Source organism: Anabrus simplex, chromosome 4 (assembly GCF_040414725.1).
Source record: "Anabrus simplex isolate iqAnaSimp1 chromosome 4, ASM4041472v1, whole genome shotgun sequence".
NCBI classification, from domain to species: Eukaryota; Metazoa; Arthropoda; class Insecta; order Orthoptera; family Tettigoniidae; genus Anabrus; species Anabrus simplex.
In genome coordinates, this window is record NC_090268.1 from 235,060,898 (window position 1) to 235,078,531 (window position 17,634).

The 17,634-nt window shown below is 38.3% G+C and overlaps 1 protein-coding gene across 2 annotated transcripts in view; it reads left to right on the forward strand.

Moving 5' to 3' along the window:
- Nucleotides 1-17,634, forward strand: part of LOC136871827 (E3 ubiquitin-protein ligase PPP1R11) — a 79,956-nt gene that overhangs the window by 50,275 nt on the left and 12,047 nt on the right. The window contains exon 3 of one of the 2 annotated variants that reach the window (XM_067145450.2): nt 15,231-15,407. In XM_067145450.2, coding sequence (XP_067001551.1) covers nt 15,231-15,407 — 177 coding nt within the window. Of the gene's footprint in view, nt 1-15,230; nt 15,915-17,634 lie in introns of those variants that run through there. The other variant, XM_067145449.2, reaches the window with a different exon arrangement.

Consider the following 17,634-nt stretch of genomic DNA (forward strand, 5'->3'; position numbering starts at 1 on the left):
ATTACCACATAAATACCCCAAAAGGTAAACACAAGAAGAAGAAGAAAGAAAAGACAAAAATAAATAGGGAAACATAAGCCTCTTCGAGAAATAAGTCAGTGCAACAAACATTAGATAATTCTTAAAGTGACTCATCACACCAATCGCTTTATCATCAGTTTTCTCCAATCTGATCAGAATACCACAGTAAGAGCCGTAACCTGAATATCAGATCACTCACGATAATTATCACATCAAGTTGAAGTGTAGCGAATAAATCAATATATTAATTTAAGTTAAAATTTTAACAGACATATCTGTGAAATCAAAACCCCCCAATCAATAGATGATATAGTTTTTTTTTAAATTTCAAATCATTTCTTGGCTTAAATTAGTATTCCATTCACACTGCTTCAACTTCCATAGCCCTACTACACATATACTCATTCCAAGCAGAAGGTGAAAAAAACAGGAAACAATAATAACTAGAAGGATACTGAATAACACGTTTAGAACAGGAAGCTAAGCAAGAGTAGAAGATATGAATGTTTAGAGCAATGGTAAAAGGTTAATTACAGTTGGAGACATATGTACAATTCAGATGTAGGGTACGCGTAAGGTGGGTCATCAACAACCGAACTATCAGCAATTACCAGGCAATCAACACACAATATCAACACCTACACCGGGTTAGAAAATGACCAGGAGAAACACGGGAGACAAACCCATCCAGAAACCACATAATCCTTCTACAAGGCCCCATATCCAGATAGAGGATCGATGACTGCAATACCGTCAGAATGAGCAGAATAATCCCATACTTATTCTTCTACATCACAGAACGATAAGTTACTATACCAATGACACTTTTCAGATGAAGTTCCATAATAAAATGCACTAGACAGGCAGGTTAATTGAAATGAACATTTAAATTCACAAGCTTAAGTAAGATGACCTCAGATGAACAAGATATGGCAGAGAATATAAGAAGTTAAACCACAAGTCAGGTAACAGACCCCCAAAATAAATACATAGTTAAGAACTTTTCCCAGAATGAGTTGCAGATACATAAAATGAGTTTTCACCAAATCCACCTTGACACCAAGAGAAAAATAAAAGGCAATGTACAACCTCCTCAAGGTGCCCATACTACAACAACCCACATAATAAGTAACTCAAATAACAACAATACATCACCACTCAAATGACCACCAGTGCCGATGTGTCAGCCACGAAGGTAAAGGACATACAAATCCTCGACAGCATCTCACAAATCACAGAGTGCCCACCCAATATCATCACAACAACCGTAATAACCACCATCATGACTTCAGAGGAACACAGTCACCTCTCAACGAAACCATAATGCCACCCCAACATAATTCCCAAAATCAAACCCATAATACCAAAACTCACATCCAAAATAAGGATCAGAAACCATACCCTACAGGTCAAAAGGAGGTACACTCCTTAGGTCATGAATCCTTTAACTATCTCAATATCACTTCACCATAACGGACGGAAGAAGTAAAACTCTAAGTACATTACATGAATCTACAACTCTCATAAACAATATACTGGTAAATAAGTAGTAATTTCCCTCCAGACACCTTAGAAAATTATAACAGCGATGAATAAGCAGGGTACCAGAGCACCTTACAACTTGAAGTCCACACGAATATTCAATACTTGAACAGGAAGAAATTACTTAACACAACTATCCTTACAGGCTACTTCCCCTTTTCAAGATGGCATAAACGCCTTATCAGTAGACTATACCACCCATAATCCTAATCAGATTCCCACGAGCAGAAAACGATTAAAAACACTAGAACATAATTGACAGACCAGAACATAAACTAATTTTTCAACTAACACGGGTTCAACTTTCCTCCACAAATACATCACCTAGTTGAATAAGAATAAGGGCAAGCAGTTAATCCACAATTAATAATTATATTTCAAATAACCTAGAACAGGATATCAAACGAGTAAAATCCAAGATAGAAATAGTAAACAATTCATAGCGAGACAAATAGGCACGATCAGTTGGAGACCACTAGTACTATTAGATGAAGAGAGCTCAATAAGTTTGTCATCACAACAGATCAACAATTAATGCCAAGCTATCAAACAGGATAGAAATAGGGATAGCAGAAACTCAGGAAGGAACACAATCTGGAATCAGGTAACTAGCCTACTTCACAGAATCACAGATACAATTCATCCCACCATGGAACATCCAACCAATTTTAAAAAGGCAAATTAAATCCTTCGATTAGAAGAACCAACTGGGAAATAACGAGCAAGGACCCATACTACATATACCACAGTTGTCCTTTGCAGAACCTCGGCGTTACCCGGTCTATAAATACGTGATGTCAAGATCACACTGTTGTTCCCCAGCAAAACAGGTACCACCCCCAATATTCCCCAGGGGACAAGGTAAATAAAATATAAGTAGTGGAATAGAAGTCGAGTCGATGGAAATGCTCAAGAATCCTTGAAAAAGACAGTTACACCGCAAATGGCCCCCATAAACCATCATTAGTAGGATTCCAGTACCGGCTAGAGGATTTGTTATTTAGTCCCATACCTAAGTATCAAATCCAATAACACGGCAAGATGACAACAACCATGTCAAGAGACATTATAAGAACCACTGAGAGAAAATGCCATTGAGTGGCAGGTAAACATTAAATGGGCTTTACAGAAAAAGGTTAAACACTAGAGGACATCGGATCAACAGGCAATGCATGAAGAGAGGAAGGAAGGAACCAGATCACATGACTTAGATACATTACTCACACGAGGGTGCAGAATAACAACAATGCAAGGGACAGTCAGGCATGAGAAACATCAAACACCAAGTAAGGTTTATCCCAGGATTAAAACAAAACCAGAAGTTGATAAAATGCAAGCTAGATTAATCAATACCCAACAAAACAGATCACGATTAGAGAAGCTTGAAGTGGCCCAGACACGCGATGAATATCTCACAACCAATCGACACATTACAGTAAGTAAGTGGGCTTTGACACATCAGAAATAGCAGAACACATGCAAGCAATAATTAAGACAGGGAAAACCAGTAAAAACTGTAAGGTTTAGGCACGAGACCAACAAGTCATCCCAATCAGATACTGATCCACATGGCTCAACCATGATGGTAACTGCCCAATAAACAGTTGACACAAGGAGTAAACCAAAACATTAACCAGGTCAGTAACGATAGAGTCATACAAGGTAGATGGTATTCATATCCAATTCCACACAAGGGCGAAAACATATCACTAATTAATTGTGACATAACCCAGACCTGATCACACAATAGTGGATGCATATAACGGCACACATCAAGCTCACTACACATTAGAAGTAGGTAAATTAAACCAAATTTAAGAAATAACAATAATAAGTCAGATAAGGTTAATTAATTTCAAAATAAGAACACACCAAAGCGCACAGCCACATCACTGATTAAATAAATTTTCAAGAAACCATGATGTGCACACCCAATCATCAGATATCAACAATCAAGGTACAGTTACGGACATGAAAATAACAGTGGTTAGCCAAAGGTAATAAAGGCAAATAAATATTAGTTTCAATCTCATCACTTAATGACAACTGACCAACCTTCTTCATATTAATCATAAAATCGAGTTCAACTGAAACATTAATTACTGAAGTCAACAACGAAGTGCATTGAGACATCAATTCACCTTCAGGTCCAAGAGAAATCAAATCTTGCACCCTGTTAATAAAGTGATTGGTACGGGCTTTTAATCTTCTCAATTGGTAATCTGATGGACTACACTCTTTTAACTGTTTTATAAACACTAATAATTCGTTAATAGAACTGGACATTGCATGCACTGACTTACCCAAGTCGATGCTCATGTTACCTGGATTTACAGGGGAATCAAGGGAGGCCAGAAGCAAGGTAACATCGCCTTCCATAGAACCAGTGGACACCAAACCCCAAATATCGAGCTCGTACAACAGCTCACCCTTCCTCAGCATTCTTGGCAACAACATGGCACGTGCACTCATTTTGATATGAAACAGAAAACGCCAAGGTTAGCACTCAACACAAGGCTGTCTTTCCCTTCACAAGTTTAATTTCCTAGTCTCAATTGACTTATTATTTCAGCCAAGGTGATATCGATGGTCTGACGAAATAGCCAACATTCACAAGACACAAGAAAGAAAAATATGCATTCACAAGTTATCAGAACGTAGCTGTACAGAAAACCACGCAATCTGATACCACACACACTCTCACAACATAAGGTAAATGTCAAGTGTGTTAGCACGATCAGGAATAAATAAGCAAATTTAAAGGAAATACTTACAAGTTATCCCAACAAAAGGCCGTCGCTGATTGAGGAAGCACTGGACACAAGAGGCCAAGCGAATCAACTTAAAATAAGCTTAACTAATTGGCTGAAATAATAATTCCTTGATCAATGTAAAGAAAAACTTTAATAAGGCAAAATCATTTAAGAACATCAGACCTCAATAATAATAATAATTTAAATTTCCGAGCAATTAAAGAAAGAAAAATCAATTCAGAATTATAATATTAAAATCAAGTTTTAAGAATGAGCACTGAAAATCTTCCAGAACAATAAATCAATGTAGTTCAGTTCAAAATTAAAACGCTAAATCAACCCAAATCATTTAAGTTAAGTACCACCTTCCAATCTGTAATTCAAATACTGATCCCTAAGTAATGGGAGGCCAACTCAAAATAAGAAAACTTGAATCAAATATTTCAATATGCAGGCTGAAAACTTCTCCAATGGGTTATCTCGGTTACCCCAAATGGTATAAGAAACAGTCATAACCCACAACCCACATTACTTCAGAAATGAGCCAGAAATAATGCAATGACATGCAATAAATCCACAAGTACCGCCATAATTAAATATCCCACAATGAACAGTCACTTCAATAAAATCAGTCACACAAGACTGAAGAAAGGTAAGCCACTCGGGCAAACAATCCTTCCCAAAAATCAGATGACAGTCAAGACATAATAATTAGCCGACACTCGTGTGTCAGACACAAAGGAGCAACGCCCCTTTTACGTTTGCATTCTGTTACACGGTTGGTGTAACAGAGTGACAACCGCCATGATCAAATCCCAACTCAAGTACCGAGTAATTCATCAGAAAAGCTTTCATCCTAAAACTTATTCTTTTCCTCTTACTTGCTCGGAAGAGCTTGAATATATTTAAATAATAACATAATTATTACGATTTAAAGGAGGAAATGAAGTTAACCACCATAAGCTTAAGCAGACACTTCGTATATAGTAGTTAGTTGGGAGCTCCGCAACGTAAATATACCTTTACTAACATGGAACCTTAATAACAGCTTTAAACCAAACATCAATATCTTTCATACACTCGAATTGAAATCCCAAAAGTATGAGTATTACATAAAAGTATTACATAGATAATATGATGAAGTCCAGATTTTTTTTTTAAATTCTTAAAAATTTTAAGCTCGAAAAGTCCAAAAGATCAGCTGTAGAAAATCTCACATATCGTAGTGTTTAGTAGTGTACATGTCTCTTAACACAAAAATTAGCAGCCTTCGATGGGGTAGGTTAACCATTATAGATATGCTTGAAGCTACTTACAAGGTCAGATGCAAGAAGAAATGAAAACTCTTTAAACAAAACAAACCAGTTTCTTCAGGCCCTTACGCCCTGATGGAGAAATGGTTATCCGGGATCAAATCCCACAATCATTTTCATTCTCTTCACGGATAATTTATCCTCAAACCAGGTCAGAAGCGTAGTTTTCAAGGCGTCTTCTTCCAATTCAGCAACAAGAATTCTATTAAAAAAACTGCTATCGATTTCATTATTGGCAAGCCACGATCACCGGCCTAGCAGTGTTAACTACTCCCGGCCAGATAGCAGCACCGCTTGGTCACCTCGTACGACTAGTTCCAACTCGACCGCCAGATGGCTCACCATTACCAAATCAGAGAAGGTTCAAGGAATCTTCAGATTTGAATTCACCGTGAGGCAGACAGTAAGGAACGCATGAATAAAATGCTGAACTGATCGTACCATAGCGAGGAATAATTCTAAATCCATTACAGTAACTTCACGGGAGTGCTGTTCCAACCATCACAGAGCGGTGGCATGGCGGATTGTCCTGTCCAAACATGACATCTTCATCAGGGTACTCTAGCGCCAGAATGGGATGCAGATTGTCTGAAAGAATGTCCACATAAAGTGCATCTGTCAGCGCTCCCTGCAGCCAGACAGTGGGGCCTAACTGCGACCACGAGAACGCTGCCCAGACCAGAACTTAGCCACCTCCTGTCTGGACACAATGTTGTTGACACTTAGGAACCATATCTTCATGGGGCATGCGCCACACTCTTACATGCCCTTCATCGGACCATACCACATGCTGCCACTGTTCCATGGTCCATTGCCGATGTTTGCAGGCCCGTGCACTGTGTTGAGGTGTCAGCAAAGGGGCACAAGTTGGTCGTCGGCTGGTGAAGCCTATGCGGTGGAGTTGCTTCCTTACAGTCCTGGTAGGAATGGATTCCTGACTGTCAACATTCAACTGGGAGGTGATCTGGCTCACAGTAGCCTGTCGAGCGCCCAATATGGTTTCGCGGAGGCGACATGATGTCCGTTCGTTAAATCCTGTGTGGCGTTATATACACGGGTTGTAACATTCTCTCTGCGATTTCATTATCTTTCTTTAGAGATATTTGGTACTTCCTAGAGACCGTATTTTGTAAGCACATGCATTCAGTTCTGACACGATTGTTGATAGATTTCATGTGATAAGGTGGTTTTTCTAGAGTCTGTATACAAATTTTATAATTACAGTAGACTCTCAGCTAACCGCCTCGTGACTATCCAGCCTCTGTACTATCCGACCTACTTAGTACTGTAATACAGTACAATACTTTTCCGAAGCTTTAGCAAGCTGGCACCTGCTAGAACGTATGTGATCTTTCAAAATGTTTTATGCATATCTTGTGCTTTTGGCAGATGTGGTGTCACTATTATAAGGTGTAGTACAGTATTGTCAGTAAGTATGCATTGAATAAATTATTAGAAAACGAGACATAGAACCCCACTTTCAGCACTCACAAACAACAATGAACAGACGTAGAGAGCAGCTCTGTTGGCAACTGTGTCCTTTGTTTCGTCAGTTGTTTATCGGATGTTCAAAGAAGTGTACCTTGTGTAAATTGTTGTTTGTGCGCTCCGTTGTGTTTTAATTAAAGATTGTGAAATGGGTGATAAGCGAAAAAGTTTGTTACTATGGATGAGACACTACGTGTTACAAGGCGACTGGATTTGGGAGTAACAGCCAAAACTATTGCTTTGGAGATAGGGATAGGAAAACATGGTATGCTGCACAAGGTAGTGGAAGTGGAATTAAAGTAGGAAAAGCCATGTTGAAAGGTAAGCATAAAGAAGTTGAGGAAGCATTATTTTTGTGGCATGAACACTTTAGAGGGAAAGGCTTGGCCGTTACTGGGCCGATATTGCAGGAAAAAGCATTGCAATATCAATTTATTAATTTAATAGAGAAATGTACACTCAAGTTTGAGCATTAATTAAATTTCACATTTCATTCTTTGCTATAGTCTGTAATTGTCCTGGTTCTTTTGTGCATGTTATGATGTGATATCTACTACACTTCTGTCCACACAAAGTACACTTACAATCTTCGTCTGGCTCATGTAACTTCTTGTTTACGCATATCTTGTGGTGAAACCCGTGTATGGAGAGTCCTGTTATGACGTGGCGCTGCGTGTTGCACTCTCTAGTCCATCTATCGTCCGTCATCGCTGGTGAAGCGTAGAAGTCGAGGTCAATTTCACTTTTCTTCCTTTCCCTGATGTTTACTAGTGCCCTGCTTGCTTCCGTTGATTGTAGGTAGAATTGTGAACGTATGTCGTCTAAGAAATATGTCTCCCGCATAATTTCGTATACCATCTGGGATGGCGGTCTTTCCAACTCGGGTAATTCTCTTCATGAACATTGCTTTTATTCTTTCTATTCTCATCAAGTCTCCAATCTTCAGCTTTTCCCACACAATCTCAAGAAGGTAATTTGTACTGTCTTTTCTTCATTTATCTGTAGGCTGTTTTCCTCTGCCCAGGTCTCTAGTCTGCGCACTGCCCTTTGCACATCCTCCTTTTCTTTCGCTCCGATCACCATGTCGTCTGCATATAGGATCAGCTCTGCTTTTCATCCTTCCCCTGCTATGTGGTTCACATCTGCTGTGTAAATGTTGAAAAGTGTGGGACTCATAGGATCCCCTTGCATAACTCCGTTTGTCTGTATTATGTCTTCAGAAATGTCTATGTTGTTGTTTACTTGGATTATGTTCCTCTGTAGACATGCTTCAATTATTCTCACTAGTAGGTCCCTCTTGCTGATTGTCCATTTCATTTTCTCGATTAGCTTTCGCCTGTTGATTGAGTCGAACGCCTTCTTGAAGTCAACAAAGACTGCATGATATTTCCCTCCTTTGTGAAGGCTTCTTCTACCTGATTTATTAGGTATTTCACTGCCTGGACTGTGCTCCTGCCTTTCATAAAACTGAATTAATTTTCTGGAATGTGCCCAATGAAGGCTTCCAGTAATTCTTTCATTTAGTATCTTCGTGAAAACTTTAAAGGATGCGTTTTCTAGTGCTACTCCTCTAAATGAGTCTAGTGATGTTCTGCTCCCTTTTCCTTTGAACAGTATCTTTAGAGTCGCTGTGTTCCATCCCTCTGGTATTTTCCCAGTCTGTGTACATTTGTTCATTAGGTCTTTCCACAATTCTTCCATCTCGCCGTTTGAGTCTTTTAAGTGTTCCATGAAAATTTTGTCTGGTCCTGCAGATTTCTTGTTTCTCCCTCCTTGTATTGCTTTCCTAATTTCATACATTGTTATTGGCTCCAGAGCATGTGTGAGTTCTGCTGTTTCTGTGTCATATGCTTGCTTCAGCCCTTCCTTATTCAGTATATTCGAAAAATGATGTTCCAATTTCTCCTGTTGCGATTGACGTCTTCTTTTTCAGCGCTATGTATGGGTCTGGTTTTGCTTCCTCGGCTTGTTTCCTTCCTTGTTTCTCTGTATATTTTTCTTTTTTATTAGTTATTTATATTTTTCCCTTTGTTCTGCATATATGTTGTTAGGTCTTCTGGGCGTCTGTAGAATTTTGCTGCATTCAGGGCCTTTAGAGTTGCTTTTCTTTCCGTGTAACACTCGTGGTCAAACCAGGCTTGTGCGTGTCTTCCTTTTCTTTACTATTATAGCTTTCGTTATTACTTTGGTGGCTGTTTCTAGGGCTTCTTCTGGTCTTTCTTCTTCTATTAGGTTTCTCGCTTTCACAATGTTTTCCTCATTTTCTTTTATTGTTTCCCGCTGTATTTTCCTGGTATATATACTGGGTCGTTTCGCTTCCTCCCTCTTTTGTTGGATTTCCATGCGTACGCGTGTCATAGGTTTGTGTTTCCATGTTGGTGCTGCCGATGAGTTCCATAGGCCTTCTTGTTTATATAATTGTAGTTGTACTCCTCTAAAAAGTAGTAGGTCGATGGCGCTATGACCGTTCTGTTCTAAGTAGGTTGGTGTCTCTTTTTTGTTCGCTATTCTGAAGCCTTCTTCTTGTAATGTCTTGAGAAGGATACAAGTTTTGGTATTTCATTTGTCTATCCTGCAGTTAAAATCTCTGGCAAGTATTACGTTCCTTTCTGCTTTCGTTTGTTCTATGGCTACAGATATTTTATCCATTATGTTTTCTATAGGTATATTTGGCTGAATATAAATTCCTATTATTGTGATTTCTGATGTGATTATTGTGACCATGTTTTCCTCCTTGCTGATTCGCTTGATATCTCCCAGTTTCCCTTTTATGAAGATTGTGACTCACTCTGCTGATCTTCCTTCCGTCGGGGTTGCTAGCGTGTGTATACCATAGTAACCTTGCAGCTCCATAGGTTCTGTGAGGAATGTCTCTGTCATTATCACAAGATCTGTGTCATCTATTGTCTTCTGTGATACGTGGGTATTGCGTTTTTTATTCCCTCTATATTCCATAATAATACACTTATTTCCGTGCTCAACTGAAGTTCCTTCTTCTTTGGCAATTGGGTGAGATGTTTACCGATGTTCCACCCCTCGTTCTTCCTCCGGTCTCCTGTCATATCTCCGAAAGCGAAATCTTCTGACTTTTATTCCCTGTGGCCAGAATCCACGCTCTGTGCATCTTCCAGATAGATGTATGGGAAACCGCAGTATCAGTGACAAACAGGAGAAGATTCAGAATATACTATCAGTGATGAATGGTTGAATCAGTGGAAAAAAGTGATTCGGTATTTGCCAGAGTACCATTAGTGGAGAGGCTTTATCCGCTGACAATGAAGCTGTGGCGTTGTTTAAAGACTATCTTTGAAAGTTAATTGACGAGGAGAGAATTTCTGGGGAACTGTTGTACAACTGCGATGAGGGTGGTTTAAAGTACAAGATGCTCCCTACAAAAATGCTTGCTCCAAAAAAAAAAAAAAAAAGAAGCTGCGGCACCCAGAGACATAAAAAGTAAGGAACGAGTCACCATCTTGGCTTGCAGTAATGCACTGGCAACCACAAGTTTAGGCTTACATTAATAGGGAAATCACTGAAACCTAAAGTACCGAGCTCGATAGCTGCAGTCGCTTAAGTGCGGCCAGTATCCAGTATTCGGGAGATAGTAGGTTCAAAACCCACTGTCGGCAGCCCTGAAAATGGTTTTCCGTGGTTTCCCATTTTCACACCAGGCAAATGCTGGGGCTGTACCTTAATTAAGGCCATAGCCGCTTCGCTCCCACTCCTAGCCCTTCCCTGTCCCATCGTTGCCATAAGACCTATCTGTGTCGGTGCGACGTTAAGCAACTAGCAAAAAAAAAAAAAAAAAAAAAAAAAAACCTAAAGCTTTCAAAAACCTGAAATATCTGGAATCACTGCTCTTATATTACATCAAAAGAAAGCAGGAATGAATTCAGAAATTAAAACCTGGTTCCAAAATGAATTTGTACCAGTTGTAGAGAAATATTCCAAGACAGCAATTTACCGAGAAAAGCTGTGCTGCTTCTTGATAATGCGCCTTCGTATCCTGCCAGAGACAAACTTACAGATGGAGATATCAAAGCTTTATTTTTACTACCAAATGTGACTGCTCTTTGTCAGCCGATGTACCAGGCAATCCTTGAAATGCTTATGTAAAAGTATCGCTGGCGTCTTTTAAGTTCGTTGATATAAACAGTTGATAATAATGAAGACTGTGTAACCATTCTGAAGAGGAGTTAGACATCATAATGTGGTTGGCCGAAGCATGGGAAGAGATTCTGAACATATCACTTGTATGGTCTTGGAAAATTCTTTTGACCATGAAGGTGGAGATTTTAACTTTGAATCCATATGCGAAACTGAAGTCAAAGATTGAAGCGATGATCATCTTTCATTGCTCAAAAATGTACCAGACCGTGACGATGTCGATGCAGGGGGTGTAACAGAATGGATGGCAAATGATGAAGTTGATAAATTAACTGACAACGATATTGTAGAAATGGTGACACAGTGGGAAGTAACGGAACAGGAGGCGGCAAGCTTTGATGACAGGAAAAATCTCATCCCATGTTTGGAAGGGTTCCAGACTATTGAGGCAGCGCTGCAGTACGTTAGTGAGCAGGAGGAAGCAAAGCCAGCTGATCTCCTTGCGTAAGTGGGGATATATTTCATCACGGAAGAGGACTGAAGCAGTCATCCATCAAAGACTTTTAAAACCTCAAAGCTGTATGTTTTGACTTTTATGTTAGGCCTGCCTTTTAACATGTGTGTAACGAATATGTTTATTTATATTTTCTAACCATTAGGTCTCTGTTTTCAGTAACGTTTTATTTATTTTAAAAGTACTGTTCATATCTATACCCATGTTCATAAAAACCAGAACACCTTGAAAAACTAGAGATAGGAAGTTTTTATTCACAGGACATGTGCATTAGTATGTTCTGGAGGAATAAAATTAGCATTTGAACGATGTCGGCCCTCAGGTTCAAGATCCTCATCGATATCTTGGTGCTCTACCACCAACTGGTAAAATGTGCCTGCGGCTCTCGTTGTTGTTCTTGTCTTCTTGTCTTAAGTGGACAATGTACACATTCCACGACTTGTTTCTTACATCAGGCTAGGTCATCCTTCCCTTCAAAACTTTTGTGTGTGTGCGTGCGTGCATGCGCACGCCGAGCTCGATAGCTGCAGTTGCTTAAGTGCGGCCAGTATCCAGTAATTGGTAGATAGTGGGTTCGAACTCCACTGTCGGCAGCCCTGAAGATGGTTTTCCATGGTTTCGCATTTTCACACCAGGCAAATGCTGGGGCTGTACCTAAATTAAGGCCACGGCCACTTCCTTCTCATTTCTATGCCTTTCCTATCCCATCGTCACCATAAGACCTATCTGTGTCGGTGCAACGTAAAGCAAATAGCAAAACCATGTTGCAGATATATGGGAATTTTTTAGAATGTTTGTAATATTTTTGAATTGAAGGAAAAGAGAGGGGAAAATGCACATAGGAATGCTTTAGTAACTGTGAAATTAATTCTTGTATACAGGTTTCTTTCTAAACCTTTTGTTAGGGTTGTCTTGCTTTTTAATTAGTATTCATTCTGAGAATTACAGTTGCCCGGGAATGGTGCCAATGACTAATTACTTGCAAGTTCCAAAAAATTTTCCAACCTGGCTTAAATAATTCTGTTCATAACTCAGATTGTTGCAGATAATATCAAGGTCATGTAGTTCAGTTAAATTTGACAAGGAAGAGACCTACATGTGCTAATTGTTGAAACAGAAATACCATAGCATTTCAGTTGCCTAGTAAACATCAGTAACAAAGGACGAGCTTGTTAAGATCTCGAGATAAGAAAAGATGTAATTGCAGAAAATGCAAAAGGACTTTGAGAGAGAAAGCTTGCTGAAAAATACAAATGCAGGGAAACTCGAACACAATTGTGAAGAATAAAAGAAATTTTAAGTGAGTAGAAGGAAAATAGGAACTGAGGAGTGAAACAAAGGTGGGAAGTCAGTTTCTGCAGAAGTGAATGTTGCAATATATGAGTGGATCAGTTGTGTTCAAGCAAAGGATCTGTGAGTGAGCCAATGTTGCAAGGAAAAGCATGAGAAATCTCAGATAGTCTGGAAGTTGAGATTTTTTAACAGATGAAGTATTTGTGCGTCGTGCTGGATCGCCGCAGGTAACACAATGGAACTGTTAAACACACTTTCTTTTTCAAAATTGTGCAGGAGAAAAGAAAAAAAAAGAGCTAAATTTACACCAACACAGGTGAATGATTACTTCCCAAAAGCTGTAATGTTCGTAAAGGCTGTAAAATCATTTCTGAAATCTCACAAGCAAATATTTATTTAGAAATGGTTTAGAATAATCAAAGTAAAGACGTAAGCACATATTTAAGGTGGATGTTCTTTGCCGTTAAAATGTTCGCTTCACTTTTACAACATTGTTTCAGTGGAAACTTCTGCTAGATGACCGTGGTTCAAATACTGTTCGATCTTGGGTCGGAATTTTGACCTGAAAGGTCATGTGGCTTTAGGAAGGGCAACTAGCGTTAAATCATTGATGAAAGTTCACAATGAGCTTGAATGGCTCCAACATCCCAGAAATAAGCTGACGAAAGACTTTTTATTATGAATATTAACCAATATAGGACCAATTTGATGATAATTATGTCGTCAGTGCCCACTCTTGTGAAATAACCAGCTGGCAATACTTCGATGGAATAATTCTAAAACATGTTTTGAAATAGTCCTCATATTCACGACCTCCTTTTGTCTTTCATTTTCTGCAAAAGAAGAGGTTTTTTTCCTCAACATTTTAGATGAAAATCATATCTATATTGTAACTAGCTGGAGTACCCAAGCTTCGCTATGGAATTCTACATTGTATTGTATACAGAATTCTAGATGAAATCGTGTACACGTGAATAAGATTTTTTTTAATTGCATAGTAGGCATTTAAAAACTAAATTTTGGTGCCTAAACTACAATTTCATCCAGCGTGAATAAAAGTATTTATAGCCTAGACTGTAGTGCTTTATTCCCTGACTTTACATACCGATTTTCATTAAATTCTGTTCACCGAGCTCGATAGCTGCAGTCGCTTAAGTGCGGCCAGTATCCAGTATTCGGGATATAGTAGGTTCGAACCCCACTGTCGGCAGCCCTGAAAATGGTTTTAAGTGGTTTCCCATTTTCACACCAGGCAATTAAGGCCTCGGCCGCTTCCTTCCCACTCCTAGTCCTTTCCTCTCCCATCGTCGCCTTAAGACCTATCTGTGTCGGTGCAACAAAAAGCAACTAGCAAAAAAAAAAATTCTGTTCACCCACTTTTTCTCGTGGTTCAGCTATGATACAAACTTAGCAACAAAATTCGAAATTCTTTAATATCTCTGTTACCATAGTCGGTATGGTAAAAATGTATAAACATAAATGATCGGAAATTTAATTCTATATAACTTCAGTTATGTACTGTAGTATTTATCGATAGGACCATTAATAATTTTTTTTGTTTTTTGAGAATTGAATTTTAGGCCTTCCTCTAAACTACCGTTTCACTCAGCATGAATTAAATTGTTTATAGCGTAGATTATAGTGGCTCACTCCCTGACTTAATATAACGATTTTCATTAAATTCTCTCAGCCATTTTTTCATAATGTATGTATGTACGTGCGTACATGCATACGTATATACACAGATACATACAGACACAGAGATGACATAAATTTAAAAAGTGCATTTCCTTGTTACTGGGGACACAACCAGTACAGAAATACCATTCTTTTAAAATTGTGAGTAATGTGGAGACAAAACTCGTATATATAGATACAGCCTGTATTGATGATTGGTGAAAGATGAACTTCATATCATGTCTTTTTCATCATACTACTTGATAAACAGTTGGTCTTTTTAGGCACAGTCTTCTTACACATGCCTAGACCTAAAAGGGTTAAATAAGTAATGTTGAAATAGGTAGGGCCTATTGCATCATTCAAATCTAAAATGCCAAAATAGGATAAGACTTCCTAACCTTAGGCCATAAATCAACAGTATTTATCCTTCTCTCAACAACTTTATATTAACATGACCTACTAAATTTTTTCTCTTCACGTTGTTGTATTTTATTTTATTTTATTTTATTTTATTTTAAGGCTGCTGTCAATACGAGAAGCCTAGAGCTTTTGGTGAAAGTTCGTCTGAATCTGATGATGAGTGTGACAATTGCCGTGGACATGTTGAAAGAAAGAAGAAAAAGAAAAAGCCATCACCAGCTGAACCATCATCACCTACAAACTGTCCGCATGAGCCAAGCAGTTCTGTAGATCCTGGTGAGGGGGTAATACTTGAGTGTGTTTGAGTAGCTCTCCCATACCTGACAGACAAGTCTCTCCATAGTGACACTGTAGAAATATTGAACCTAATAGATGTATTCAGATGTGACTGTGTGCTAAAATGCGCACAAAATTAAAGAAAATGTTATTTAGCATAATATTAACTATAACTTTGTCTCAAGATCCTCAACTTTTCAGAAACACTTGACGCTCCTCTGAATGTTTATAATTTGTATTACTACAATATTTGCAACTTTCTTCATGTTTTTTTTTTATGACATTATTTTTTGTAGTTTCTTGCACTCCTTTTCAATATGCATTTCTCTGTTAACTATTGTTTACTTCTTGACAAAGGATGAGAGGGTTACGGAACTTGTAGGAATTGTAGAAGAACTTCAAATGAACAACACTGATCATTCAAATTATACTTGGCTTGTAAATGATGTTCCAATTTGTATTTTGTCGAGGAAATTTGGTCAGTAAAGTTATAGCCTTATCTCTCAAGGTTGTAAGTGAAATTTTATTATTTGTGCTGTATTTCTTACTGCCCTTTACATGAAGACTGTAGAGATATTTAAAATATAATCCATCTAAACTTGAAATTTGGATTGTTGAAGCTTGAATGTGATTTTTACCATATTTCTGAAATATTACAAATTATTTTCTTTGTTAATTGTTCAGGCTTCATGCTCCTGACAGTTTGAAGGTCACTGACTTTGTGCTTACTGATGCTCTGTGGCTTCAAATAAACCCTTAATACTGTACCTTCAAAATTGAGTTCTGTTTAAGTATTCATTTGTAACAAATCTAGAAAAGTATCTGATGAATGAATGAGAAGGATACAAGAGTTGATTTCTGTTACGTTGAAGAGGTCTGGAATAGCATTTATGGTTTTGAGAAGTTCTGGATAGGAAAGAAGTTCATTCATTCATACTCATCTAGCTTTTGTTGGAAGCAGTACTATATAGCTTATATTCAATTGGGTATTACCATTTTTACATTTACTTTTCTTTACTTCATTAGTTCTTCTACATACAATATTTTAAAGATTATATACATACACATTATATAGGATTAGATAAAACATTTAGAAAGTAGGGCTGTTATTTCTTGTTGAGAACAACTCTTTTGGATATGCTCTCTTTATATTTCTTCATATTTTGAAGGAAATCTTTTGATTTTTAATCATCCACAATAAATTCATCTCCCAGTAGAAGAAATGTATTAAAATTTTCAAACTATTTCTGCTGTGATATGAGTATAAAGTAATGTTTTATATATGTGATATCAAAAGGAAATTTTCACCATATCCGTTATAAACCATATAGTTTGTCCAAGTTAATAGTTAACCACTAATGAATGTATTGGCTAACAAAGATATAATAGCTTAGAATCATTTTGATATTTGTATTTTCATCTGCTGTTTGCTTTTTGTCATTTTGATTCCACCACCCGTATAGGCATCTTTTCATTATCTTGAGCTGATTAGCCTTATCTTTATTCTACAATTCCCATTTCAAGAATGAGGGGGTCTCAAGAATTACCCCTTCCTTGTGCATTTGACACTTGCCCCGCTAATGAAGCTTGGAAGGAGAAGGAAGCATGCCAGACGGTGAAAAAATGGATGTGAATAAACTAGGAGGGATATGAAGGAAGCCCACCAGTGAAGATAGCTTGTGTAAAGATGATGCTTCGTCTTTTTTTTTTCTCTCTTGCCTGTATCCTTTTTATTGCTCCACCTACCCATACTAGTCTGTCATTGTGTTCATCCTTTGTGTGTTCCTATAGTTTTTGTAATTTGCTTAGACCTACCTTTTTGAAATTCACTGCTGATGATATGTCCTTATACTTTTTTAGTTCCTTTAAATTTATTAAAGATTATTCATAACTTTCAGATATGAAGAGATACGTGGTTTTATTTTGCTTAATAAACCAAACCAAACCCAATGGCACAACAGCCCCGAAGGGCCATGGCCTACCAAGCGACTGCTGCTCAGCCCGAAGGCATGCAGATTATGAGGTTCGTGTGGTCAGCACGACGGGTCCTCTCGGCTGTTATTCTTGGCTTTCTAGACCGGGGCTGCCATCTCGCCATCATATAGCTCCTCAGTTTTAATCACGTAGGCTGAGTGGACCTCAAACCAACCCTCAGGTTGGGAATCGAACCCAGGGCCTCCGGGTAAGAGGCAGGCACGCTACCCCTACACCGCAGGCCTGGCTTATT